This window comes from Trichechus manatus, unplaced genomic scaffold, assembly GCF_000243295.1.
Source record: "Trichechus manatus latirostris isolate Lorelei unplaced genomic scaffold, TriManLat1.0 scaffold00051, whole genome shotgun sequence".
Taxonomy (NCBI): Eukaryota; Metazoa; Chordata; class Mammalia; order Sirenia; family Trichechidae; genus Trichechus; species Trichechus manatus.
The window spans coordinates 12,924,859-12,952,558 of NW_004443987.1; the positions used below are offsets into that span (position 1 = coordinate 12,924,859).

General features: G+C 37.4%; 1 protein-coding gene across 1 annotated transcript in view; it reads right to left on the reverse strand.

The window, feature by feature from the left end:
* The window catches only part of PCDH11X (protocadherin 11 X-linked), a 944,132-nt gene that overhangs the window by 499,241 nt on the left and 417,191 nt on the right, over positions 1–27,700 (reverse strand). Inside the window, exon 7 of the mRNA XM_004377548.3 lies at positions 16,495–16,575. Within this exon, the coding sequence (XP_004377605.2) occupies positions 16,495–16,575 (81 nt within the window). The remainder of the gene's footprint in view (positions 1–16,494; positions 16,576–27,700) is intronic.

The window sequence follows — 27,700 nt, forward strand, 5'->3', positions numbered from 1 at the left end:
TGATTTTCTCTGTCTTGCCAAGAATTAAATTATTTCCTCAGTATAAGTTAGAGAACATGGGAAATATCATTAAGTTCTTACGGGTTGCTAGATCATTCAATTAGACAATATACATTTATTGCTGAGTTTCACAGGGTAATGGAGTATGATCTGGTAGACTTTTTAACACACTTTTCAATGTCCAACTAACTAGCAGGCATCAGAAAACAAAAATCTAGATCAATATATTTTGGTTGTATGTGGATAAGACTATGTTTCATTAAAGACAGAACACAAAAACTGGAAGGTTAATGAATTGAAGAACATCCAATAGTAGGTATGTTATAGTTTTTTTCCTGTCTCTTTTAAGTCAATTTTTATTTAATAATATTATGTATTTTTCGCTGTTTTGCTACAACTGCCTTCAGGAACAAAGTTTTGTTTTTTTTTAAGAAAGTATTTACATATATTTTTTATCTTTTTGATAGAGTAATACTCCTCATATTCATTATAAAATGGAAATGTTTGTTTAGTTTTCTAAATTGTAACAGTTTATATATTTTATCTATAAACATTTACTGTGTCTTTATAGTGCCTACACTATAGTGTCTATGAACATATAAAAATGAAAGTGATGCACTCATGATCTGAATCAGTAAAGCCCCCACCTATCGAACTTGTCTCCCCAAGAAATACACAAATGCAGAAATGAAATAACTTGAATTATAGATTACATTTTTTGTTTTAATTTTTTATATATTTTATTGTGCCTTAGGTGAAAGTTTAGAGCTCAAGTTAATTTCTCATTCAAAAACTTATACACACATTGTTTTGTGACAGTGGTTGCAATCCCCACAATGTGACAGCATACTCCTCCTTTCCACCCCAGGTTCCCTGTGTTCATTCATCCAGTTCCTGGCCCTTCCTGTTTTTTTGTCTTGCTTTTGTACAGGAGTTGCCCATTTGGTCTCACATATTTGATTGAACTAAGAAGCACATTCCTCACATGGGTTACTTTTTGTTTTATAGGGCTGTCTAATCTCCGTCTGAAAAGGATGACAGAAATACTTTTTATGTTTAGATGGTATTTTTTCTTCAAAATATGGTGTGTGACTTTTAAACCATGTTCAAAAACATGTAAAACAGACTAAACAAACATAAAGAGATTTTATTTTAATGAACATAAAGCACAGGTTTGTTTGTTGCAAAAATAAAACTAAAATAACTTATGTCAGGAAACATGACAGCTTTAAGACTGTTAAGCACAACGAGGAGCATTATCACAATATCTTAGAGAATATATTTCTGAACAAAAAATAAAATTCGGTGGACACAATTGACTGAAATTTATTGAAATTAGCATCACATTTATAGATCTCTACACAATAAGCAATGCCAGAAAAAAATGCAGAAGAGGGAGCTAAAACTAGCATATTTCGTAGGATAAATGCAAGGATCAGGTGTTACATTTGGAAATGAAATAAAAGAGGCAAAGGAAAGCTGGGGGAAAGCCAAAGAGCAAAATTGAAATGCAGGAGTTACAAATGCACTCCTTGGAGGTAAATTGATACTATACATGGGTCTGTGTGTGTGAGAGAGAAGACAGTAATATATACAATCACTTGCAAACTTGCTGATGCTCAGAATGTATACTTTAATCTCTTCATTATTAAAACTAAATGTGTCCCTAAATTATATTCACAGTATAGATTAACTGGGGCATTTCTTTGCTTGCTTCCAAAATTTCTTCTAAGGATTAAATAAAAACCAGGCCACTGGAGAGCTTACTTGTGTTGGCCCCTTTATCTCTGAAACTCTTAATGTGCTTCCATGATAAAAGCTCAGAATCAAAAGATTATAAGAGACACAAGGGGTATTGTTATGTTAAAGCAGTTCCAAAAGATTATTTTGAACTATTCTGAATTTTGGGTTCAACTAGCATTTCATTACCAATCAGGAATGTTTTTTTGATAATTTATCTGTTTCTTTCTTGCACTTTTTCCCCAAAATGGAAGTTCTCCAGGTGATAAACTTCAATCTAAAATTGTTCCAGCACAATTTACAATTTTTCCTACAGATACTAAGGCAACTTTGTTAATGGCCACATACTATCTTGAAGAAGAGAAAAACGTGTAGAAAGGGAACTTCATGTAAAACAGGAGATTTGGTTTCCAACTCTACCACTGACTATCTCTGTGAGTCTGGGAAATAATAGCTTTTATCACTGGTTGAAGGTCTGCTTAGTAAAAAAGCACTGTGCTTTTTTTTTTTTTTTAATTTTTTAACAAATGTTATCAAATTAAGCATAACCTCACTCTTATCCATTCTTACCTTTTAATCCGGCTCCAATGCCATTACCAACTGAAAATCTTTCCTGATTTCCACCCTCAGTCACATCACAGCATGTTACTTGTAAAACCACTTAACATCTATTTCTATATGTTTTATAATTAGTGGATGGTACCACATTATTTTCACTACCCTGTGAGATACTGGAGGATGAGGCTTATATTTTTTACTTTTTTCATGATTAAATTTCCTATATTTGTCCCAGTACTTAGAACAAACTAAACCCTCAATAAAGGTTGTTTTTTTTTTAATTCTTATGTTAAATGACAGTTGAGCAAGGTAGAAAGTGTACAAGCAGCTTTCTCTGGAAAATATTAGAACAACAGAGAGTGGGACATATGGCACAAACAATTTATTTACCTTCATTTAGAGCAAAATGCATTTTGTGCAGGTGTAAATTATATGGCCTCAGAAAAGCTAACTCACAAAGACATTTTTATTAGAATATTTTTAAAAATTTGCATTTTGACATCTGTAAAACTCCCCTTCAAACTAACAATGGAGCTTTTAAAAGTCGTTGCAATAGAAATAGTATCAACATAAGCCCAATATGTTTCTATACTATGTATTGACAACAGTGCCATACACTCAGAGGTGATGTAAGGGAAGAGAGGAAAAAGGGTGTCTTAGGCTGGGTTCTCTAGAGAAGCAAAACCAGTAAAGTGTATAAATATATATAGAGAGAGAGATTATATCAAGGAAACAGCTCACGCGATTGTAGAGGCTAGAACGTCCAAAGTCCATGGATCAGGGTAGAGGCCTCTTCCAAGTCACACAGCTGCAGAAGCTGGCAAGCCCAAGATCAGAAAGTCGGAGAACAGGGCTCCCACTCACAGGCTGTGCAGCTGGACGAATCCCAGGTTCGGCAGATAAACTGACAGCTCAAGTCCCAAGAACAGGAGATGAGACGACAGGAAGCAGCCGCAGGATCCAGAGAGAGCAAAAAGCCAGAACGTCTGCTTATATACAGATTTGGGCCACACCCTCAAGGAGACTCCCTTTCATCTGATTGGCTACTCACAGTATATTCAATCATGGGAGTGATTACATTAAAACACGGAGAATCACGGCCCAGCCAAGTTGACACACAGTCTTAACCATCACAAAGGGCTCGTGTTGGTGCAGGACACCCACAGAATTCTCAAAGTACACCAATTTGACAAGAAATAACCATTTAAGGCAAGCAAAGGTAAACGATGCCTACAGTACATGTTCAGTGATTAAGGATGGCCTGTTAGAGGCTGCTGTATTTATTGTTCAATTATTTTCTTCTCTTCACATGTGTAAGTGCATATGTGAGACCACTTCTAGGATCAAAAAAGCCTGCAAATATATTTTTATCATCATTCTCTCATAAACAATCTCTGCTATCTCTCCTTAAGGTATCAAGCGAAGACTGGGTAAAATTATCCATTTTGTCTTCAGTGGCATCGGCCTAAATAAGAATCACTGCCTCAAAGAAGACTCAGTACAGACGTGTGACTGAATATCCATCTTGCCTTAACTCTCAACATACCATGCTTAGATACTTCTTCAGGATGCCTTATGGTCATGAGAGAGCAGGTGTGGAGGTGCTGCAGTTCTTATTCTTTACTTTAGAATAATTAAGACATTTCCTTATAGGAACCAATTTCTCGTATATACAAAGGAAAATGGGCAAATGATTTCTCAATGGTATCTCTTGTGGTACATGTAACATATGCATTAAAAAGGTAAGGCAGATCACTAAATCTCCTATCTTTGTAACTTTAGTATTCACGCCTAGCAAGCAGCTACCCACCTATGTAAATACACAGAATATAAATGTAGTTCACATATTAATAGGTACCCAAGAAGTGTCCCACCCAAAAGTGTTTTCTGGAATATTTTAAGAGATCACTTCATAGTCTTGTGCAAATTAGTTACAGTTGATTTTTCAAACATATCTTTAATCAGGAAGTCAGTTATTGAGGCCTCCAAGAAGCATTTGCTTACGTTTCACATTTAGCCTGTGTGTTCCAAGAATGGTAATGGAATTCTGGAGGGCAGCAGTGACAGTAGATGGCTTTGCTTTAGTTCTCTTACTTCTTGGTTCTCTTGTTCTGTTAAGTGCTACATCCGTGGTCAAAAAAGGGCAGAGTTTAATGAATTAGTTACTTTAGAAGCCAAGTAATCTTCCTCTTTGGAGACATTAAAATAAAGATGGAAAGCTATCTGCAAGATGACATAGGTTTTGAGACAGAGCAGCTTGAACTTTTTTGAGAAGAATGGATAAAAGAGTAAATAAAACTGCTTTAAGTTATAAAATAACTGTTTAAAGTTATTAAGTTATAAAAACTGATTTGTGGCCAAAAATTCAACAGGTAAAAACAGAAGAAGCATAAAATAACATATATATATATATATATGATATATTTGTCTCTATAACCTAACCCTGTTGCCGTTGAGTCGATTTCAACTCACAGTGACCTTATAGGGCAGAGCAGAACTGCCCTATACAGTTTCCAAGGCTGTAATTTTTACGGAAGCACACTGCCACGTCTTTCTCTAAGGGAGTGGCTGGTGGGTTTGAACTGCCGACCTTGTGGTGAGCGGCAGAGTGCTTACTCATTGTGTCATCAGGGTTCCTAATATATAACATAATATATATACGCATGTATATATAGGAGCCCCGGTGGCACAGTGGTCAAGAGCTCAGCTGCCAACCAAAAGGTTGGCAATTTGAAACCACCCGCTGCTCCTTGGAAATATATAATGTAACTGACATTTATTGAACACTTACTATGTCAGACATGGTACCAAGTACTTTACATTGGTTATGTAATTTAATCCACATCAATTCTCAAGGAAATAGGTATAATTATTACTGTATTTTATGCAAATAAAGCTTGCACACTCTGTGTTTGTTTGCCAGTAGTGTCCTCCCCTGCTGGAGTCATCACGCTCACAAGCTCTGCAGAGTCAATCCACTTCCACATGTTGTTGTAAAAAAAAATTAGCATAGAGCACCTAACTAAAATACCTGGGGTGGGGGTGGGGGGATGGTGGTGCAGTGCAGAGAGCAAACGAAAGAGAAGGTGCACATTAAAAGAGTTTCGGCAAGATTACATAGCTAATCAGTGTTAGCACTAACCTCTTCAGAAAAACAAAAAAAGAAAAAAAAAAAAAAAGTATAGGCAAATACCAGTGCTTAGGTGCTTAGGTGGGAGAATGTTGTATTTGGCACTAAAAAACACATAGTAAGTACAAGGTACTATGCTAGGTGTGGAGTCAAGAGTTAAAAAACATCCTTGCTTTCAAGGAACTAATATTATAGTAAGACATGCACAAATTCTTAAAAGTCTGGAGAAGTACAGACACAATGCTATAAGGGGCTCACAGAATGGAGAGACAACAGTAGCTGTGTGAATTGAAAAAGATGTCAAATGCTACCTTAAAACATTAAGTATGAAGCCAATGGTTAAGCACAGGTGGAGAGAAGGAAAGTGTATTGTTTAGGGAGGGAGACATATATACAAATGAATATATAGGGAAGAACAAAGAACATTAAAGGAAAAGCAAAAAGCCCAGTTTTGTTGGAACATAAGTATGAATTTAGAAAAAAGCAGGAGGTAAGACCAGAAAGAAATGTGTAGGCAAAAACAAGGAGGGGCGTGAAAATAACTAGACTTCTTTTAATAAGCAATAGGAAACTACTGAAGATTTTTGAAACTAGGATAATCCATAATTAACGTTACCATTTAGGATGAAAAATATCCAGTGAAACCTGTGAGAGCTGGAACTGAAAGGGACTGCCTTGTTTTTCTGAGTCTCAAAAGTTTTCTCCCTTTGACAGGGTGCAGTCTTACCACTTTTCTATCACTCTCTGTTAGTGGAAAATATATGCGTTTTCCTTCTCTGACAAGTTTCTGCCTTACACAGGTTCCGGGTTTCACAGGTTTTACTGTAGTAGCTGTTTGAGAAAGGACTGATAGGAGAAGTCTAAGAGAGGAGAGACAAATTGGAGTTTTACAACAGTATTCCAGAGATCTATTTTTGCAGTCTTACTGTAATGACTATACAGATGAAATACATTCTGAATTCATTCTTGTGAATTATTTCTAATATAACTTAAACCTAACCAGAGCTCTGCTTTGCAGAAACTTCGTGACAGTTTCATTATGACTGGAAAGTCTAACATATTTTCATTCACTTTACTAAACAAAAAAAGGGGGGCTCTATATCAAAGGGAAGGGTTGACAACTGCAGAGGGATCAGGATGGTCTACAATGTATGCTAATGGAAATTAACAGCAGGGGAGAAGGATTATCTACTGCAAAGTCAAAGAAAACACCACACAAAAACAAAAGAGGAAAACCTTTAAAGTCTCCGAGGCATGCAAACTGCTAAATTGTTCTAGCATTTCTTCTCTGACACTTGGGCACTAATATTAAATAGAGCAATTTGATATTGTTACATGTAAGACAGCATGTGTTCTAGAGAAACAGTTAGTCCTGGAATGACGGATTCAGTACTCAGATTGAGTTATCTGCCAGAAACATTGGGTGAGATATTTCCATAGTACACCAAGGAGCTCCCTGCCATCGTATAATTTTTCATTAAAAAAAAAAAAAAAGATCTAAGAGGGACAACAGTTTGCTCCACAATAAGGCTGGAAATCAACAACTGGAATAATCGTTAGGTTAAATAATAAAAGTGAAGATGAGATTTTGATAAGATTTGGTTTTATTTTTACTTATTTTTTAATTTAGCTCTAGATTGCATCAGTAAATTATGATTAAAGTAATTAAAGACTTACATATTTGCTAATATGGATCTGAGCAGAGTCACTAGTGTTTCTTTTAATAATTATCAAAGTTCTAGATCAGTCAAAGTAAAGTATTTTTAACATATAATTCCATGCTGATCGAAGAAACTGATATATAAACCTTTTTTCCTTCAGGATTAACTCGTGTCAAAATTAACAAAGAGGTAAGGCATTGATGTCTCTGGCATTTATCTAGTCTTTCTCTATGGATCCTTCTGCAGAATCTCAGCCTGCTCAATTGCAGAAGGTGAAGACCAACTCCACCTAGTGCTTGAAACAATCTAGACCATACCAGACAGTACTTTAAAATGCCTAGTTTCATTGCTTAAGTGAGATAAGCAGAATTTAGTGTGCTGGTGTGGGCCATAGACACCTGAATGTACATCTTTTCTAATGCCTACTCCATTTGTCCAGTTTATATACCTGGAATTTATCTCTTTCCTGTTTTATCTTCTAATTTTTAAATGGGATTAGAGGAAGAAAAATTTAATGCCTAGATGTCGAGCAACAACTATAACATCTTAAAGTGTACACTTTAAAAACATTATTCTAACTCTGATAGCAATATATGAGAACATATGAGAATGATATAACAGATGTGGGAACAAATTCAAATAATGTTACCTGCCCCAGGCTACATATACAGCTAATGGAAGAGCCATTGGTTGGGTTCTTACTACAAGGAGAACCAAACATTATTGCTGATCATGAGTATCAGTACTACCTAAACATTTTTCATTGTCAATATTTTGTAGTCCAATTGCTCCAGAAGAATTGCCCCATCTGTTGCAGTCTGTATTTATCTGCTGTGGGTGCTCACAAGGCCTTTATCTGTGGACATGGCATCCATCTGCTATGCTGCCGACATTTATTAACATGTCAGGGAAATCAGTGGGATGTCAGGTCACACCTGGGATGCATGTTCATAGAGTAGACAATCTCTACAATTATATTAAGAATGAGAGGCTATGTAGGGTTGGGGAAAGATTATGGATTTTAGAGTTAATGCATTTATGTTTGAATCCCCCAATTTAACCCTTGCAAGCTCTGCAATCTTAAGCTCATTATTTAACTTCTTTGAACCTCACTTTCCTCACTAAGAAAATGAGATATTAATATCTGCACCTCAACACAACCTCTATAAGGAATGAAGTAAAAGTGATAATTACTATAGAGAACCTAGCATGATACATTTTTAGTCACTTTAAAGATAAAGTTATTAATGGTTGAAAATAAAGTATTCATAGCTCTAAAGATCAAGGACAAAGGCTAAAGCTTAGGCTTTAGTCAGAAAATAAGGTTGAGATTTTACATAACGTCTAAAAAACAAACAAACAAAAAAACCTCAGACTATTAAACAATGACACATAAGGGTATGTTAATTTTTTTTTAATTAGACTTACTGTTGTGTAGTTATTTTTAAACTTGACTTGGTATTTAAGACCCTCCACTACATAGCCCTTGATAATGAAAATAACCTGAAAGTTTTCCCAGATCCAACTCTGGAAAAATTCTGATCCCAAATCATTCTATGATAGCAGTTAGCTCACATTCCCATTGAACACACATTTTCCCATACAACATAGACAAATTATAACAAAAACCACATCCTGAGCTTCCAGACAAAAGATAAGTGCTCTGGGCTTTGAGGGAAACATGAATTATGAAGTGTGTGGTTCAAAAAAGCTTTTTTTTTTTTTTTTAATGATGTGTATCTTTAAAAGCATTATCGAAAGTAGCATCTGATGTGAAACTGAGGCTGGCACCTAAAGGGAGTTAATGGTGACGTGGATCTTGGAAACCCTTGTGTAGTTTCAGGACCCCAGTGAATTTTTCTCAAGATACCTATGTTGCTAATGAAGAAACACTGCAATTTTCCCCATGTGTAGACATATTGAAATCCATGCAAAATTCTTCCTGAGAGTAGTCTAACATTCAATGATTCAATTATGTATAGTTTAGAATGATTGTTTTCTTAAAGTATGTATTTTCATTCCTTGCAAGAGAAGTAAAGTCTCTGGTATTGATCCTAACCTATGTATGTAAACCTTTTTGGGGGATGTTCTATTAAAAACAACCAAAAAACAAAAACAAAATAAACAAACAAACAAAAAACTTAAACCTAGTGTGACTCTGTCGTCAACTGTAGACCATTTAGAGTATGAAAGAATTATAAGAGCTGGTTTTACTTCATGAAAACTGATTAGCAAAACCCCCGTGGATTTCTTAACCGTACCGTGATAAAATATAAAATTAGTGTAGCAATTCCTTCATCAAATGCATTTACTGTTAACATATCAAATTAGTGATCCTGTTAGCCACTATCCTAAGATTACAAGGTAATTCTTTTAAACTGTGGGAATTCTCACATTTTATCGCTGTTAATTATCCTTGCAGGAAGATTTTCATTAAGGATTATCATAGTAACTTTCACATTTCTAAACATAGTATTTTTCTGATTATTTCAGAACCTAGTATTCTTTATGGTCCATATGTCTTATTGTTCTTTTTTTTTCACTTCAGTATCATAGAGGGGATCATCTTAATTTTCCATATGCATATATGTGCAGGTGTTCTCATAGCTGAAAATAGAATTCTATTAGTTTAAAACCAGAAAAGTCTCCTTTAAAATTATTTCTTGACCCAGGAATGAACTTTCATTCTTGCTGTTGATACTTAGTGAGAAATTATCACATAGTTATTAAGAGGATGAGCTTTAGAGCCAAACCCAGGGAGTCTACATCCTGTCTTTGGTACTTACTAGCACTTCTCTGTGCCCATTTCCCCATCCGTAAAATAGAGCTAAGAATAATAATAAATTTAATAACATTCATAGGTTTGTAAGGAGATTTAAGTGAGTTAATATTTTTAATTGCTTAACAGAGTGCCTGGTACAGAGTAAGTTTATACAAGGTTTTTCTTTTGTTTTTGTTTTTTAATTAATAAAACAGATCAGTTCTTAGCTACAGTTGACTTCCATCATCTGTCCCAAGTAATCAATATTTCTACTTTCTTTATACCTCTTATATCACCTCACAGTATTTTATTTACTTTCTGTACCAGAGGTCAATCACATTCTTTGTGGGAGACATATGAGCCACTAAAGCCATTGCCACTGAGTCAATTCCCATTCATAGTGACCCTATAGGACAGAGTAGAATTGCCCTATATGGTTTCCAAGGAGCAGCTGGTGGATTTGAACTGCCAACCTATTGTTTAGCAGTGGACCCCTATGAGCCACTAACTACGGGTATTAACAATTGGGTAATTAAAATCATGCCCCCCAAACATTTTACAGCAGTTGTCCAGTACTATTTTTATGAGCTATTTATTTCTTAGTGAATATAAGACACGACATAATATATAAATGTCCCAGTAAGTGCTGTAGGTATCTGTATTTAATGAAGTACAGTGGTAGCCAAGATATTATCTGTATTCATAATCAGAATGTCATCTTAGTAGAACATTTTTTCACCAACAATTCAGTTGCCATTGAAAGTCAAGGAAAATCATGAAAAGACCCCAATAAATATACCAGTTTATTCTTTTTCAATTTTTTGGCAGTGTATTATACAGTTTTAAACTTGGTGGCTCATTGAGCATTGTAATTGCTAAGAATCAGGGAGCAGAGAAGGTGGGGGAAGAGACCTTATTATGGAAGGGGGAAACATCAGTCATTACAAAATACTGAATTACAATAAAATAAGAACTCCATGCCAACTGGCATATGTATACAGCATGTGCAAAGCTGTTCAACAACCATTTTTGAATACTTTTCTATTTCCTCTCAATATCACACAGATGCTAGGATGTTTATGTTTATGACTTCAGTGAATGTTTATGTCCATTGTTCCCTACACATCAAAAAGGTACTCTGGGTGAGTTGAATTATTTTATTTGTTGGTAAAATATCATGTTAATTTTTAAAATCTAACTTTTAACCTCAAGATATGTACTACAGTTGCATACCTAAATATTTTCTAAAAATTCTAATAAAAATGCTATTTTTAATTCTAAAGAAATAGACACCTTAATTTTTATTTTCTTCACATAAAGAATAAGTTAACCAATGATTTCATCACTTTAATTAGTTGAACAGTTTGTTTTTACAAATACGAACCATTCTGGTTTATGGGAAACTACTGTAACTATTTATAAACCACCAAAGTCACTATCTGCATCATGAATTTTGACTAGGTGGCATATGGATGGTTGAGAAGGCATTATCAAATAGTTTAAATATTTCAACTGAAGAATAGAAATAATTTAATTTTTTGGGTTCTAATCCAGCTTCAGCTGTTTCTGTTTTCAGAATGTTGTTTTTCACAACCCTCAAATGAATACTGAGCATCTTGCTAAAGTTGAGATATTTCATGAGGAACTCTAAAAGTTTATTAATGAAACAAATATTTTCTTTAAACTTTTCATAGGCAAGTATAATTTTTTTATCAAAAACAAAAGTGAAAATTTCCTATCTGCACCCTGTGAGTAGTAATACAATACAGTGTAATCCACCACTCTATGATGTGTCTTAAATTTCAGTTGAAGACACAGGCAGTAAGGCTAATCAAAGTTGCCAGATACTTAAAAGCGTTACCTAATAAGAGACCAAAAAACACGTTGCCGTCAAGTCCAGTCTGATTCACAGTGGCCTGTAGGACAGAGTAGAACTACCTCATGTGGTTTCCACGACTGTAAACCTTTACAGAAGCAGACTGCAACATCTTTCTCCAGCGGAGCTGCTGGTGGGTTGGAACGGCAGATTTTATGGCTACCAGCCTAGTACTTAACCGATGCACCACCAAGACTCCACCAGAAAGCACCCATTATGTAAGAAACAGAGCCCTGGTGGTGCAATCGTTAAAGTTTGGCAGCTAACAAAAAGGTTGGCAGTTCGAATCCAACAGGCTCTCCCTGTAAGCTCTATCACTATGATTTGGAGTCTACTCCAAAGCAATGGTTTTTGTTTTTTTAATGCCTAGGATATCAAGCTTTATGTGTTCCATTTCATTTTTGCTGACTTCCAATTTTTCTAGATTCATACTTTGTACATTGCACATTCTGATTACTAATGGATGTTTGCAACTGTTTCTTCTTCTCATTTTGAGCCTAGCCACGATAGCAAATGAAGGTCCAAAACCTTGACTCCATCCAAGTTATTAAGGGCAACTCTACTTTGAGGAGACAGCTCTTCCCCAATTGTATTTTGAGTGCCTTCCAACCTAAGGGGCTTATCTTCCTGCACTATATGAAACAATGTTCTGTTGCAATTCATAAGGTTTTCACTGCCAATCTTTTCAGAAGTAGACCACCAGGTCCTTCTTCCTAGTCTTAGTCTGGAATCATATGGTCTACTACACAGGGAATGACAAATTGAAGAGAAATGGCTTCACATTCATTGTCAAAAAGAGCATCTCAAGAGCTATCCTGAACTACAGCACTGTCAGTGATAGTATAATACCACATGCTTAGATGGAAGACCAGATAATACGACTATTATTCAAATTTACACCACAATTTCTAATGCCAAAGATGAGGAAATTTAAAATTTTCACCAACTTCTGCAGTCTGAATTGATCAAACATGCAATCAAGATGCATTGATAATTACTGGTGTTTGGAATCTGAAAGTTGGAAAAGAAGAAGGATCTGTAGTTGGAAAATAATGGCCTTGGTGATAGAAAAGACAATGGAGATCTCATGATAGAATTTTGCAAGACCAACGACTTATTCACTGCAAATACTTTTTTTCAACAACGTAAACGGCGACTATACACGTGGACCTAGCCAGATGAAATACACAGGAATCAAATCGACTATGTCTACGGAAAGAGACAATGGGAAATCTCAATATCATCAGTCAGAACAAGGCCAGGGGCCGACTGAAGAACAGACCATCAATTGCTCATATGCAAGTTCAAGTTGAAGCTGAAGAAAATTAAAACAAGTCCACAAGAACCAAAATATGAATTTGAATATGTCCCAACTAAATTTGGAGACCATCTCAAGAAGAGATTTGACTCACTGAACACTAACGACCGAATACCACGAGTTGTGGGATGACATCAAGGACATCATACATGAAGAAAGCAAAAGAACATTAAAAATACAGGAAAGAAAAGATCAAAATGGATGTCAGAAGAGACTCTGAAACTTGCTGTTGAACGTACAGTAGCTAAAGCAAATGGAAGAAATGATGACATAAAAAAGCTGAGCAGAAGATTTCAAAGAGCAGCTTGAGAAAACACAGTAAAGGATTATAATGAAATGTGCAAAGACCTGGACTTAGAAAACCAAACGGAAAGAACATGCTTAGCATTTCTCAAGCTGAAAGAAGTAAAGAAAAAATTCAAACCTCGAGTTGCAGTTTTGAAGGATTCAATGGACAAAATACTGAATGACACAGGAAGCATCAAAAGAAGATGAAAGGCATATACAGAGTTACTGTTCCAAAAAGAATTGTCGAAGTTCAACCATTTCAGGAGGTAGCATATGATCAAGAACCAATGGTATTGAAGGAAGAAGTCCAAGCTGCATTGAAGGTACTGGTGAAAAACAATGCTCCAGGGATTGATGGAACATCAGTTGAGATCTTTCAACAAATAGATGCAGGGCAGGAGGCGAACTCTCATCTATGCCACGACATTTGGAAGAGATCTACCTGGCCAACCTACTGAAGAGATCTATATTTGTGCCCATTCAAAAGAAAGGTGAAACAACCGAATGCAAAAATTACAGAACAATATCATTAATATCACATGCAAGTAAAGTTTTGCTGAAGATAATTAAAAAATGGTTGCAGCAGTACATCATTAGGGAACTTCCAGAAATTCAAGCCAGATTCAGAAGAGGACATGGAACAAGGGATATCATTGCTGATGTCAGATGGATCTTGGCTGAAAGCAGAGGATACCAGAAAGATGTTTACCTGTGTTTTATTGACTATGCAAAGGCATTCGACTGTGTGGATCATACCAAAATACGGATAACATTGAGAAGAATGGGAATTCCAGAGCACTTAATTGTGCTCATGAGGAACCTGTACATAGATCAAGAGGCAGTGGTTCCAACAAAACAAGGGGATACTGCGTGGTTTAAAATCAGGAAAGGTGTACATCAGGGTTGTACCTTTCACCAAACTTATTCAGTATGTATGCTGAGCAAATAATCCAATAAGCTGGACTATATGAAGGAGAAAGCAGCATCAAGATTGGTGGAAGACTAATTAACATCCTACTATATGCAAATAACACGACCTTGCTTGCTGAATGTGAAGGCGACTGGAAGCACTTACTGATGAAGATCAAAGACCACAGCCTTCAGTATGGATTACACCTCAACATAAGGAAAATAAGAATCCTCACAACTGGACCAAGAAGCAACATCATGATAAATGGAGAAAAGACTTCAAAGATTTCATTTTACTTCGATTCACAATCAACACCCAGGGATGCAGCAGTCAAGAAATCAAAAGACGTATTGCATTGGGCCAATCTGCTGCAAAAGACTCCTTAAAGTGTTGTAAAGCAAAGATGTCACTTTGAAGACTAAGGTATGCCTGACCCAAGCCATGATATTTTCATTTGCCTCATATGCATGCAAAAACTTGACAATTAATAAGGAAGACCAGAGAAGAATTGATGCCTTTGAATTACAGTGTTGGCAAAGAATATTGAACATACCATTGACTGCCAGAAGGATGAATGAGTCTGTCTTAGAAGAAGTACAGCCAGAATGCTCCTTGAAAGCTCTATGTCTCATGTACTTTGGTAATGTTATCAGGAGGGACCAGACCCTGGAGAAGGACATCATGCTTGGTAAGGTAGAGGGTCAGCAAAAAGAGGAAGACCCTTGACGAGATGGATTGACACAGCGGCTGCAGCAATGGGCTCAAACATAGTAATTACTGTGAGGATGGCGCAGGACCGGGAGGTGCTTTGCTCTGTTTTACATAGGGTAGCTATGAATCAGAACCAACTCGACAAGGCCTAACAATAATAACAATGATATTGCACTCCACTTAATAGAATACAATAGTAACTACATGACTACATAAAATATCGCTTATACTATATCTTTATATTAATGGAGGAACAGTGTTGCATAAAAATTTATTCCAGTTGTACATTAGGTCATACTGACAGGTCAGATTGTTGAACCTTAAAGTATACATTTTAATATTATGTAGTGTTCCTCAAAACTGCTATTCTGAAGACTTCTTAATTAAGGAGTCAATACACTGATAGTAAAATTCCAAGATCTTTCTTAAATACAGATGCAGATGGGGTTATTATATTAAGTTCACCTTGCATTCCACATCCTCACCAATTTTCTTGAGACTGAATCAAAGATGACATGTTTGCAAGATTCAAAAGCCAGAATTTGGAATTTGGCAAAATTTCACTAATTCAGACTTGAGTAATTTTAACTTGTGACAATTTGGACAGATCTTGGGTGGCAATTTACCTTTATTTAATTAAACATTTCCTTACAAAGAGTGTAAATTAACACTGCAAAACTTTAAGGTATATTATTACCCAACATGTGGTTTCACATTCCATCATAAATGTCCAAAGCACATATGAAATAATATATAATAGACAATTATGCTGCTCTTTCCATTCCATTTGGATTGCTTTTCTAATACTATAGATCAGCATTTTATTTATCTACATTTTCTGAATTTACTTCCTTTGTAACCAATAAGACATTCGAAAATAACTGGATAGAGGACAGTTTATGGCCATTAATTTGACACCCAAAGTGTCAGATTCAGGACCTTTAGCTTATTAACAACAGTAAGTTACCCTGCCACACAATACCAAATAGACAGCGTTTAGACATTGGTCTCCTTACTCCATTTTTGAAAGTCCCTTTAAAGCCTCTACTAGGAAAACACATTTGAATGGATTTGATAAGCCACCTTTTAAGCTGTCTTCATTGAAATGAATAATCATTCTTTAAAAAAATACTGTATAAATGATTTTGTTTTAACAAATTCAGACTGGCTTCCCCCCGAATGAATGTGCTTTAGTGAGGTTTTAGTAAAAAAAAAAAAAGTCCTATATTATGTTAAAGTTAAATCAAATTATACAGTAGCAGTTCTCAATGTTTTTTCAGTCCACAATTCCAGAACTAGACTTAAACATTGGTGGAATGGACAACCATTTAGAAGAGGAATATGTGGACCTGATCTGCCACAGGAACAAATTTCACAGGGAGAGATACATACTTACTGTCATGTGTTTAACAACAGAATCTGGCACAAAACCAACTAAAGAGCACACATGGAGAACCACTACTTAAGAGTCATTCTTAAACATTCATAAAATTCAATTAAAAGGAAATTGAAGGAATTATGACAAGTATTTGCCATTATACCTGTGGCTGGGGATGAGTCCAGATCTCCACAGTGGTGGATTCTTTCATGGGAGTGTGAGATCGTACAACCTCCTTCATTGGCTGTAAAAAGAAAAATATAGAAGAATTTTTTTAAGTTGTTTGTTAAAATAAAAAATATAGTGCAAAATCTAAGTACGCATTGCACACAAGTATTTAAAATACTGTGTAAATTATCTCTTTCTAGACATCAGAGTTTACTTATTCATTAACTCTTCCAATATTTACTGAGTGCTTACTCTTTGCCAAGTACAGGTCTAAGTACTGGAGATACAAAAGAGAAAAAAAAAAAAACCTTTTCTCATGGAGCTAACATTCCACTGATACATTTAAGTGTTCCATTAAACAAATAAATGGAATTGTGAAGGACAACTTAAAACACTTAAATGACTAAAATTTTGGCTGGAAAATTTCAGTCCAATGCCTTTAAAGCTCAATGGCTTCAAGGGCTATATTTGCTAATTCACCATCTATCCTGTGTGTGTCACCACATCACAGATTTTCTATCTACTGTACATAAATATTTAATAGACATTATAAATGCTAAGAGATTTATGAACGGATCCACAGATGTTGAACTACCAACCCAGAATAATTATCAAAGTCCTGAAAAGATGTCTGTGTCCATTTAGTTAACCTCAGGCCATAGAGTATGTTCTGTTTTGTTTTAAAGCAATTGAAAGTATACTATACACATTCTCTTTAATGACTGCTTTTAGTATATGACATAAAGAATTTGGTAAAATGTTGTTTGAGCTATGAAAGGGAGAAATTTTTCAAGGAAGCTGAGAGAACTCAACTCAGTGACTGCTGGAAGTTTTTGTACTACAGAAACAGTTGAGTGGTTGTGACAGAGACCTTATGTCACGCTCTCATGACTTCACCCTGCTGTTCCACATGCAGCAGTGATGCAATTTTTGCTGGATATGGTTTCAAGTGACAAATGTATCATTACACCACAAAATTTTATTTTATTTATTTAAGTACCAGTGAATACCCATTTTGTCAAAACAAGAAAGAAGAGAAAATCAGACCTGGAACTGTGCATGTTTAAGGCACAGTGGAGTATGGATACTTTTGTGATTGAATTAAATGGTAAAGCATTGTGTTTGTTATGTAATGACACTATAGCTGTAACAAAAAAGAATACAATTCATGTCAATTTTACCAAATTAAGTACTCATCACAATATTCCAATTCACAGAAAAGAAAGCATCAGAAACGTTAGAAAATTAAAATGAAGCATCTCATCACAGAAGAATTTCTTAACAGAAATAAAAAATGAAAATGACACTGTGAGCAAAGTAAATTTCTGAAAGACTCACTTGTTAGTCAAGTAAAGAAGGCCGTTTACCAATGATGAGTTAATGAAATCATGGTTGATTGCAACAGTGAAAGAAATATGTCCAGAGAAAATAAATTTAAGACTACCAGCTTTTCCAAAGGTATAGTTACTCAAACAGTTGAAACAATTGAGAACAACATCAATAGTGAATTAAAAAAAAAAAAACCTAAGAAAATGATTTTGAGTAGTTTGCCTTGTCTCTTGATGAGCTGACAGATATTACCAACACTGCTTAGTTGTTATTTATTTGAGGAGGCAATGCTGAATTTGAAGTGACAGAATTCAGTCTATGAAAACCTCTATGAATAGTCTGTCATAGACCTCATAGAACAACTATGATCGAGAATATGTTCAAAGAATTTGAGAAAACACTAATTCAGTGCAACCTGAAGTGGAATCTGCTAAGAAGTGTTACAACTGATGGTGGGTAAAATATGTGTTGGAGCAAAACACAGCTTAGTTAGACAAATTTACAAAATTTGTCAAACTGTAAGGTGTTCAAGGCCTACAGTTATTTATTGTATTACTCATTAGCAGGTACTCTGAGAAAAATACTTGAATCTATTACGTATTATTGAACCATTAGGGTTAACAATGAACTTCATTCACAATTGTGGACAGAACAATTGTCAGTTATGTGAATTTTTGTCAGAAATACAAGCTGACTTGTTCTACCACAGAAGCGGTTGGATGGCATAGCAATGAAAAAGTTTTAATGTGATTTTTTTTTTTAAGCTTGGGTCTGAAATTTAAATTTTACTAAATGAGAAGGACCATCCTCAGTCACCATTATCAAACTCTGAACGGTTTTAGAAACTAGTTTTTGCCGAAGACTCGCTGATGCCTCTTAGTCAAATCAATCTAAAATTACAAAGCAAAACAGTACATATATGAGAAACTAATACTGCAGTACATTAATTTTGACAAAAACTAACATTGTTTGAATCACAATACCAAGCTGCTTCATATTTTCCAGCACTGACAAAATTTAAAACAAGTAGCAAAATCTCATCTACACACATATTTGCAACAGATATATTTTCCCAAGCTAATTATACCCCAAGGAATGTGTTTTGGACCGCAGTGCAAATGCAAAGGAAATGTACATATTCCATATTTCAAAATCCATTTAACTACACAATCGAGGAGCTTTTATCTAACCTTCAACTGGAAATTATTAATCTGCAATGTAATGATATGCTAAAAGTCAAATATAAATAGAAAAATATAACAGAATTCTTTAAATGCTTTTCAAGGGATAGGTATGCTCAATTAAAATCATATGCTCATGCATTTATATAAATATTTGACAGGACCTATCCTGTAAAACTCATAGCGACCTATAGATCGGAACTGACTCCACAGTAAAGGGTTTGGGTTTTGGTTATTTTGTAAAAAGACATTTTCAGAGATGAGATACACAATTCTCTTTCTCTCATTAGTACACCTGTATTACAGAAAAACTATAATCAATTGCTATTATTATTTGAATTCCAGCAATAAAAAACTTGTGAAAATTTCTTTTCTCTTGTTATATGAATACCTACTCTGGCCCTTTACAGAAAAAGTTTGCTGACCCCAATCTAGGGGAAAGACATACCAATAACTATGATTAATGGACCACACTATGACAGAAGTAAAGTCTGAGAGACTTGAGGATCAAGGGAGAGAAATCCAAGATGTGGTCAGTATGACTCAAATGTCCAGGAGATGTAGCTGAATGATGGAACAAATGTATGAGAAAGTGAATTAAACACATACTCTAGATGAACTTGCACACTTAGCTGGTGATTTTATGTATTGAACAAAGTAGAAATACTCAAATGTGTTTGCGCAAAATGTTGTGTGCTACAGGAGTTTTTCAGCAGACCTATGCTCAGGTCTCAGATTTAATTTTATTTTTAAACCAATTCCATTGGAGTTTCAGTTCCCATACATATTTCTTCATTTCTTAAGCATCTAATTTAAACATTCTCTGTCAACTGTGAGTAATTTGATGGCTGTCTGAGATGCCCTCTATCAAATACATAATTCTGCCTTCAAATATCCATTGAATTAAGTAGGAATGGTGTTTTAGCTGGTTAAAGTTTTAAAGCTGTATGGATGTATCTTGTCCATTTACATTTTGTAACTGCCTTAGGCTGGGTTCTCTAGAGAAGCAAAAGCAGTGAAGCACATATATATACACACACACACACACTGCCATCTATCAATTCCTATTCATAGTGACCTATAGGACAGAGTAGAACTGCCCCATAGAGTTTCCAAGGAGCACCTGGTGGATTTCAACATGTTAACTTTTTGGTTAGTAGCCGTAGCAATTAACTACTATGCCACCAGGGTTTCCGTATATATATATCAAGGAAATGGCTCACATATTAGTAGAGTTAGTAGAGACTGGCAAGTCCCAAGTCTGTGAGTTAGGCATCAGGCTAGAGGCATTTCCTAACTCACGTAGCTACAAGAGCTGATGAACCCAAAATCAGCAGCTAAGACAGCAGTATGCTGACTCACAGACTGTGGAGACTGGCAAATCCCACGATCAGCAAGCGATATGTCAGCCACTGGCTCAAGTCCCAAGAATTGGAGGTCAGATGATGATGAGCCAGATGCAGGATCCAGAGCAAGCAAACGAGCTTTTCCAGAATGTCCCTGTATATATTGGGTGTAGGCCACACTCTCGTGGAAACACCCCTTATAACTGATTGGCTGACCACATCAAATCATATCACGGAGGTGATTACATTATGTAACTTATAGGAGATCACAAAATGGAGGATAATTACATCAGATCACAAAATGGAGGATAATTACATAATACTGAGAATCATGGACTAGCCAAGTTGACAGATAATTAACCACCACAGTCCACTCATTCTGAATGTGGAATTTGTACACATCTCCTTAAACCAGACATAATCTTTAAATAAAGACAATTTTAAGTTCATACTTGCACCTAACATGATATAAGTAGCATGTGTACAACCAAAGAAACACTAGCCCTGTTTAAATTTTATATTTTTTAAATAAAGGAGAGAAGAAAACAAAAATATTTTATACACACACACATATAACAAAACAGTGAAGAAATACTCAACAACTATAGTCCTCGTTTCTGCATCTAATCACATGGTCATAACTGATATTTAGAACTACCTTCTTCCAGTATCCAGTCCGTGTTCCCTTTGCCATCAGTAAACACCTCAACTGGTCATGGTTCTTTGCCTGGTGGGGTTAGCCAATCTTCATTCCTGAAGTGTCTGGTCCATTAGCAATCATATTGGAATTGGGTTACTATAGTTTTCCATTGACTTTAATCATAGGGCATAGTAGTACTAAAGGACACCCAAACAGATCTCCTGCATTGCAGACATACTCTTCTTTACCTCCATTATGCGCTAGCAACCTGATTTCTCCTTGGTAATCCAGATCAATCACAACAGCCTATATGGTCATTCCTTTCTTTGCCTGTTGATCCAGAGGCATGAAGGATCCCAAAGTGGCTAGGTAGCATTCTAAACCTTCAGTTCAGTGGAATCAATGTTGTGTTTCCAGGTGAGAGCATTTCTTCCCTTGGAATAAGACCTCTAGACCTGCAGAGCATAGGTTGCAGGGACAGGACAAAAAGATTTTGCAAGCAGGTCACTAGGGGTAATGGTGAGTGGTGCCACTCGCATCCCCACCCCTTGATTCCTGGACCTGTGAATCCTGGTTATGGGAGAAACATCAGTACATACTGGACACTCGTTTAGAGCATATATAGCCTCCTGGAGAACACTGACCCAACCCTGCAAAGTACTGTTACCCAGCTGGCACCGTAAGTGTGTCTTGAGAAGGCCATTTCATCATTCTATCAAACCAGCTGCTTCAGGATGATGGGGAACATGGTAAGACCAGTAAATTCCATGACCACGAGCCCATTGTCACATTTCATTTGCTGTGAAGTGAGTCCCTTGATCCGAGGCAATGTTGTGTGGGATGTCATGACAGTGGCTAAGACATTGGGTGAGTCAACAGATGGTAGTTATGGCAGAAGCACTGCATGCAGGGAATGGAAATCTGTGTGCAGAGTAAGTGTCTATCTCGGTAAGAGTGAGACACTGCCCTTTCCATGATGAAAACATCCACTGTAATCAACCTGCCACCAGGTTGCTGGCTGATCACCTTGAGGAATGGTGCCATATTGGGGACTCAGTGTTGGTCTCTTCTACTGGCATATGGGACAATCAGCAGTGGCTGTACCCACGTGGGCCTTGGAGAGTGGAAGTCCATGTTGCTAAGCCCATGCATAACTTCCATCCCTGCCACCACAGCCACTTTGTTCATGAGCCTGTTGGGAAATGACAGTAGGGTCTGGGCAAAGAGGATGCCTGGTTTCCAGAGAACGTGTCATCCTACGCACTTTGCTGAGCATTCACATAAGACACAAATAATCTTTACTTATTTGGCCCATTCAGAGAAGTCTCTCCACATACCTCTTCCCCATACCTCCCTGTCTCCAATTTTCCTATCATGTTCTTCCAAGTCCCTGACCATCCGGCCAAACCATTGGCCACAGCCCATGAAACAGTATACAATTGCACATCTGGCCATTTCTCCTTCCAAGCAAAGGGAACAACCAGGTGTAATGATAAAGTACAGTGATGAATCTGTGAGGCATCTCATAACATGGAGGAAACTGGAGGACATTATGCTGAGTGAAATAAGTCAATCACAAAAGGACAAATATTGTATGAGACCTCTATTGTAAAAACCCATGAAAAAGTTCATACACAAAATGTAACATTCTTTGTTGGTTACTAGGGATGGGTGGGGTGGGGGGAAAATACTAAATAGACAATAGATAAGTGGTAACATTTGTGAAGGATAAGACAGCACACAGTACTGGGGAAGCCAGCACAACTTGTACAAGGAAAGGTCATGGAAACTCCATAGACACATCCAAACTCCCTGAGGGACTACTGAATTGCTGATGGGGGGCTGTGGGGACCATGGTCTCAGGGAACATCTAGCTCAATTGGCATAACACAGTTTATAAAGAAAATGTTCTGCATTCTACCTTGGTGAGTAGCGTCTGGGGTCTTAAAAGCCTGTGAGCAGCCATCTAAGATACTCCACAGGTCTCACTCCTGCGGGAGGAGGGAGAATGAAGAAAACAAGATACAAGGAAAAGATTAGTCCAAGGGACTAATGGACCACAACTACCATGGCCTCCACCAGACTAAATCTGGTACTAGATGGTGTCCAGCTACCACTACTGACTGCTCTGACATGGATCACAACAGAGGGTCCCGGACAGAGCTGGAAAAAAATGTAGAACAACATTCTAACTCACAAAAAAAGACCAGACTTACTGGCCTGACAGAGACTGGAGAAACCCTGAGAGTATGGCCCCTGGATGCCCTTTTAGCTCAGTAATGAAGTCACTCCCGAGTTTCACCCTTCATCCAAAGATTAGACAGTCCCATAAAACAAAACGAGACTAATGGGGCACAACAGTCCAGGGACAAGGACTAGAAGGCAGGAGGGGACAAGAAAGCTGGTAATAGGGAACCCAAGTTTCAGAAGGGACAGTGTATACATGTCGTGAGGCTGTTAACCATTGTCATAAAACAATATGTGTACTAACTGTTTAATGAGAATCTATTTGTTCTGTAAACCTTCACCTAAAGTACAATTTAAAAAAAAGACAATTAAAAAAAAAAAGTTCTGCACATTGAGAGGATTAGCCTTCACCACTGTCCTTCCAGGATGTCCCACAAAGGAGCTGCAGTTCTGCTGCTGTCCACTGTCCAGCAGTGCCTGCATATCGTGCAGAACCATCTGTAAACCGGGCACACATTTTCTTTTCCTTAGTCAACTGATCATAAGGAACTCCCCATGAGGCCATAGGTGCAGACTAGGAGACGGCAGGTAATGTGACATAAGTGGAGACCATGGGCATTTGATCAACTTCTCGATACAACTTACTTGTGCATTCAGGTCCAGCTCAGGCCCAATCTTGGATACACCATTTCCATTTAATGATGGAGTAATGCTGTGCACATTTGACTTTATGACTCTGTGAGTCAAATACGACCCAGTTCATGATGGGCAGTTCAGGCCAAATGGTGACTTGGTGGCCCATGATTAAGCATTCAGTCTCTACTGAGGCCCAGGCCCAATAACAGCTCAAAAGCTGTTTCTCAAAAGGTAGGTAGTTATCTGCAGAGATTGGCAGGGCCTTGCTCCAAAATCCTAAGGGTCTGCACTGTGATTCACCAATAGGGGCCTGCCAAAGACTCCAAACAGCATCTCTATCTACCACTAACACTTCAAGCACCATTGGATCAACCAGATCATACGGCCCAAGTGTCAGAGTGGCTTGCACCACAACCTGAATCTGTTGCAGAGCCTTTTCTAGTTCTGGACCCCACTAAAAACTAGAAGCTTTTCCAGTTACTTGATACATAGGCCAGAGTAGCACACCCGTGAGTGATATGTTGCCTCCAAAATCCAAAGAGGACTGCCAGGCATTGTGCCTGTTTTTCAGTTGTAGGAGGTGACAGATGCAAAAACTTATCCTTCACTTTAGACGGAGTATCTCAACATGCCACACACTCTGGACTCCTAGAAATTTCACAGTGGTGGAAGGTGCCTGAATTTTTTCAGATTAATTTCCCCCCCTCTAGCACTCAAATATCTTACCAACAAGTCTAGCATTATTGATACTTCTTCCTTACTATGTCCAATCAGTATAATATCATCAATATAATGGATTAGTGTGACGTCTTGTGGAAGGGAAAGGCAATCAAGGTCCCTTTGAACTGAATTATGACATAGCTCTGGAGAGTTGATATACCTCTGAGGTAGGACAGTGAAGGAGTATTGCTGGTCTTGCCAGCTGAAGACAAACTGCTTCTACTGTCCCTTCAAAACTGGAATCGAGAAAAAAGCATTAGCCAGATCAATAACTGCATACCAGGTACCAGGAGATGTATTAATTTGCTCAAGCAATAAAACCACATCTGGAAAAGCAGCTGCAATTGGAGTCACCACCTGCTTAAGTCTTCAATAATCCACCATCATTCTCCAAGATCCTTCTATTTTGTGCACAGGCCAAACAGACGAGTTGAATGGGGATGTGGTGGGAATCACCACCCCTGCATCCTTCAAGTCTTTAATGGTGGCAGTAATCTCTGCAATCCCTCCAGGAATATGGTATTGCTTTTGGTTTAGTATTCTCCTACTTATGGACAGTTCTAATGACTTCCACTTTGCTTTTCCCTTACTCCAGATGTCAGGGATCCAATATGGGGGTTCTGCCAGTTGCTGAGTATGTATATTCCAATTACGCATTCCAGAACTGGGGAAATCACTACAGGATGGGTTTGGGGAACCAGTGGACCCACTGTGAGATGAACCTTAGCTAAGACTCCATTAATAACCTGACCTCCATATACCCATATTCTGACTGGTGGGCCACAGTGACATTTTGGGTCTCCTGGAATTAGTGTCAGTTCAGATCCACAAATAACCTGAAAAGTCTGATTATTTCCTTTTTCCCAACGAACAATCTCTCTCATAAAAGGCCATAGATCCCTTTAGAGAAGTCTGGGAGAAAGATCAACAGTATACATTTTGATATGATGCTTTTGGGTCCTTCCTACAGGGGATCTGGCCTCCCCTTCATTCAAGGGGTTGTAAGTCTGTAATCTGGCTGAAGTCTGGGAATTGATTGACTTTATTCTGGTGATTTGAGTTAGACTACCATTCACTTGACTTAGAATTCTTCAGCCTGTACTGATTTAGTATATATTTAGTAGATTTTTCATCTATTTCACTGATAGGGACAGCATGACTATTAGCCAATGCCATAAGTCCATATGAGTCAAATTATTCAGCCCCATTGTAGGTAGGTGTCTTAATTCAGTCAGGGCAGTTCCCACTTTCAAACCTGACTTACATAAAATAACAATCACAGAAGTCTTCAAGGATGCTGATGCTCCCTTCAACATGTGTTCCTCACTATTGTGGTAAAAGGTATGTCTTCTGGGCATTCCATGTGTGTGTCTGTGAGTCTAACCTGACAAATCCACTCTAACATGCCAATTTCCCTAAACTTATGGATACCTTCTTCTACAGTATACCAAGGCAGGTCTGGTACTTCAGCTTGATTTATTGTAAGCCACCACATAATCCATGCTTTAGTGAACCAATCAAATAAACTATTAGATCCTTTTCTAACATCTCAAGCTGAAACACTGAATGAAGAATCTGTGCTTAGTGGGCCCATATCAATAAACTCAGACTGATGCAACTTTATGTTCCTTGCACCATTATCTGACACCCTTAATAGCCATTCCCACACGTATTTCCCAAGGTTTCTGTTTGTGCATATTAGAAAAGTCAAGTAATTCTTTGGAGTGTAGCGTAACTCCTCCTGGGTCACGTTTTGTACTTCACCTTTTAGGGCTCGGTGAGACTTAAGTCTAGTTAAAGATCTAGAAGAAAAAAAATGGTTGGTGGGGATGGGTCCTGGGATCATTTCAACAGTCTTATAAGGCATCTACGTCAGGCAATGCCACAGGGAATGCCACAGGAGCTGCCCTAGACGATATCTCAGACAAAGCCTCTTCACCCACAGTGGGTTAATCCCATCAGATGGTGGTGGAAGGGATAGTGGTTTTCCTGTGGAGGGTGGTTTAGCCCACAAAGATGAAGCGATCGCTTCAGACTGGAGTAAGAGGGTTGGTTCTGTTGGCAGGAGTGATTCAATGGAATTTAGTGGCTCAGTATCCCCAGCTTCATGATTATCTGCCCATGTGCCCCCATCCCAAGTTTCAGGATCCCATTTCTTCCCAATCAATGCCTTCACTTTAACTTCAGATACTATTCGACGTTCGGAATACAATTGGCATTGTAATTCAGCCACTCTTATGATAGGACTCTGGGTTTGGTTTTTGGCAAATTCAGCTGTTACTATAAAAAATAAAGCTTTCTTTGAGGGCACAAGTGGCAACTTTCAGGTCTTTTATGTGGTGCTTGAGCTGTGACTTTGAAGCCCTGTGTTCATCTCTTTCTTTCAACACTTTGTCTAGTGAAAGGAGGATCAACCAACCAGCTTCCCTATACTTCTTATTCTGACAAAATTGTAGAAAAGTATTAAACATGCGATCACCCTGTCCCTTGCTTCTCACAATACTTGATCTATTGGTGGTGATATTTTGGTGTTAATATTGCCACCTACAAGCACGGATTGGCAGCACCCTCTTTACTACTGAAGGCAGAGTCATCAGTGTGTTTAAGACAAGTCAGACTTGAGAACCAATTTAGAAAACTTATCCTTACAATTTTGTTTCTCTAGACCCACTCTCAGTAGCAAGTATCTTAGGTTGGGTTCTCTAGAGAAACAAAACCAGTGAAAAGTGTGTGTATATATGTATAGAGTGAGATTTCTATCAAGGAAATGGCTCACGCAGTTGTAGAGGCTGGCAAGTCCCATTTCCATGGATCAGGCATCAGTCTGGAGGCTTCTCCTGAATCACGTAGCTGCAGGGGCTGATGAACCCAGGATCCGCAGGTCAAACGGCAGGCTGCTTGCTCACAGGCTATGGAGGCTGGCCAATCCCAAGATCAGCAAGCAATATAGCAGGCTACTGGCTCAAGTCCCAAGAACCAGAGGCCAGATGATGACAAGCCAGATGCAGGATCCAAAGCAAGGAAGTGAGCTTTTTCAGAATGTCCATATATATATTGGGTGCCTGCTATACCTCTTAGGAAACTCCCTTTACAATTGATTGGCTGATCCCATCAGATAACATCATAGAGATGATCACATTATGTTACTTACAGGAAATTACA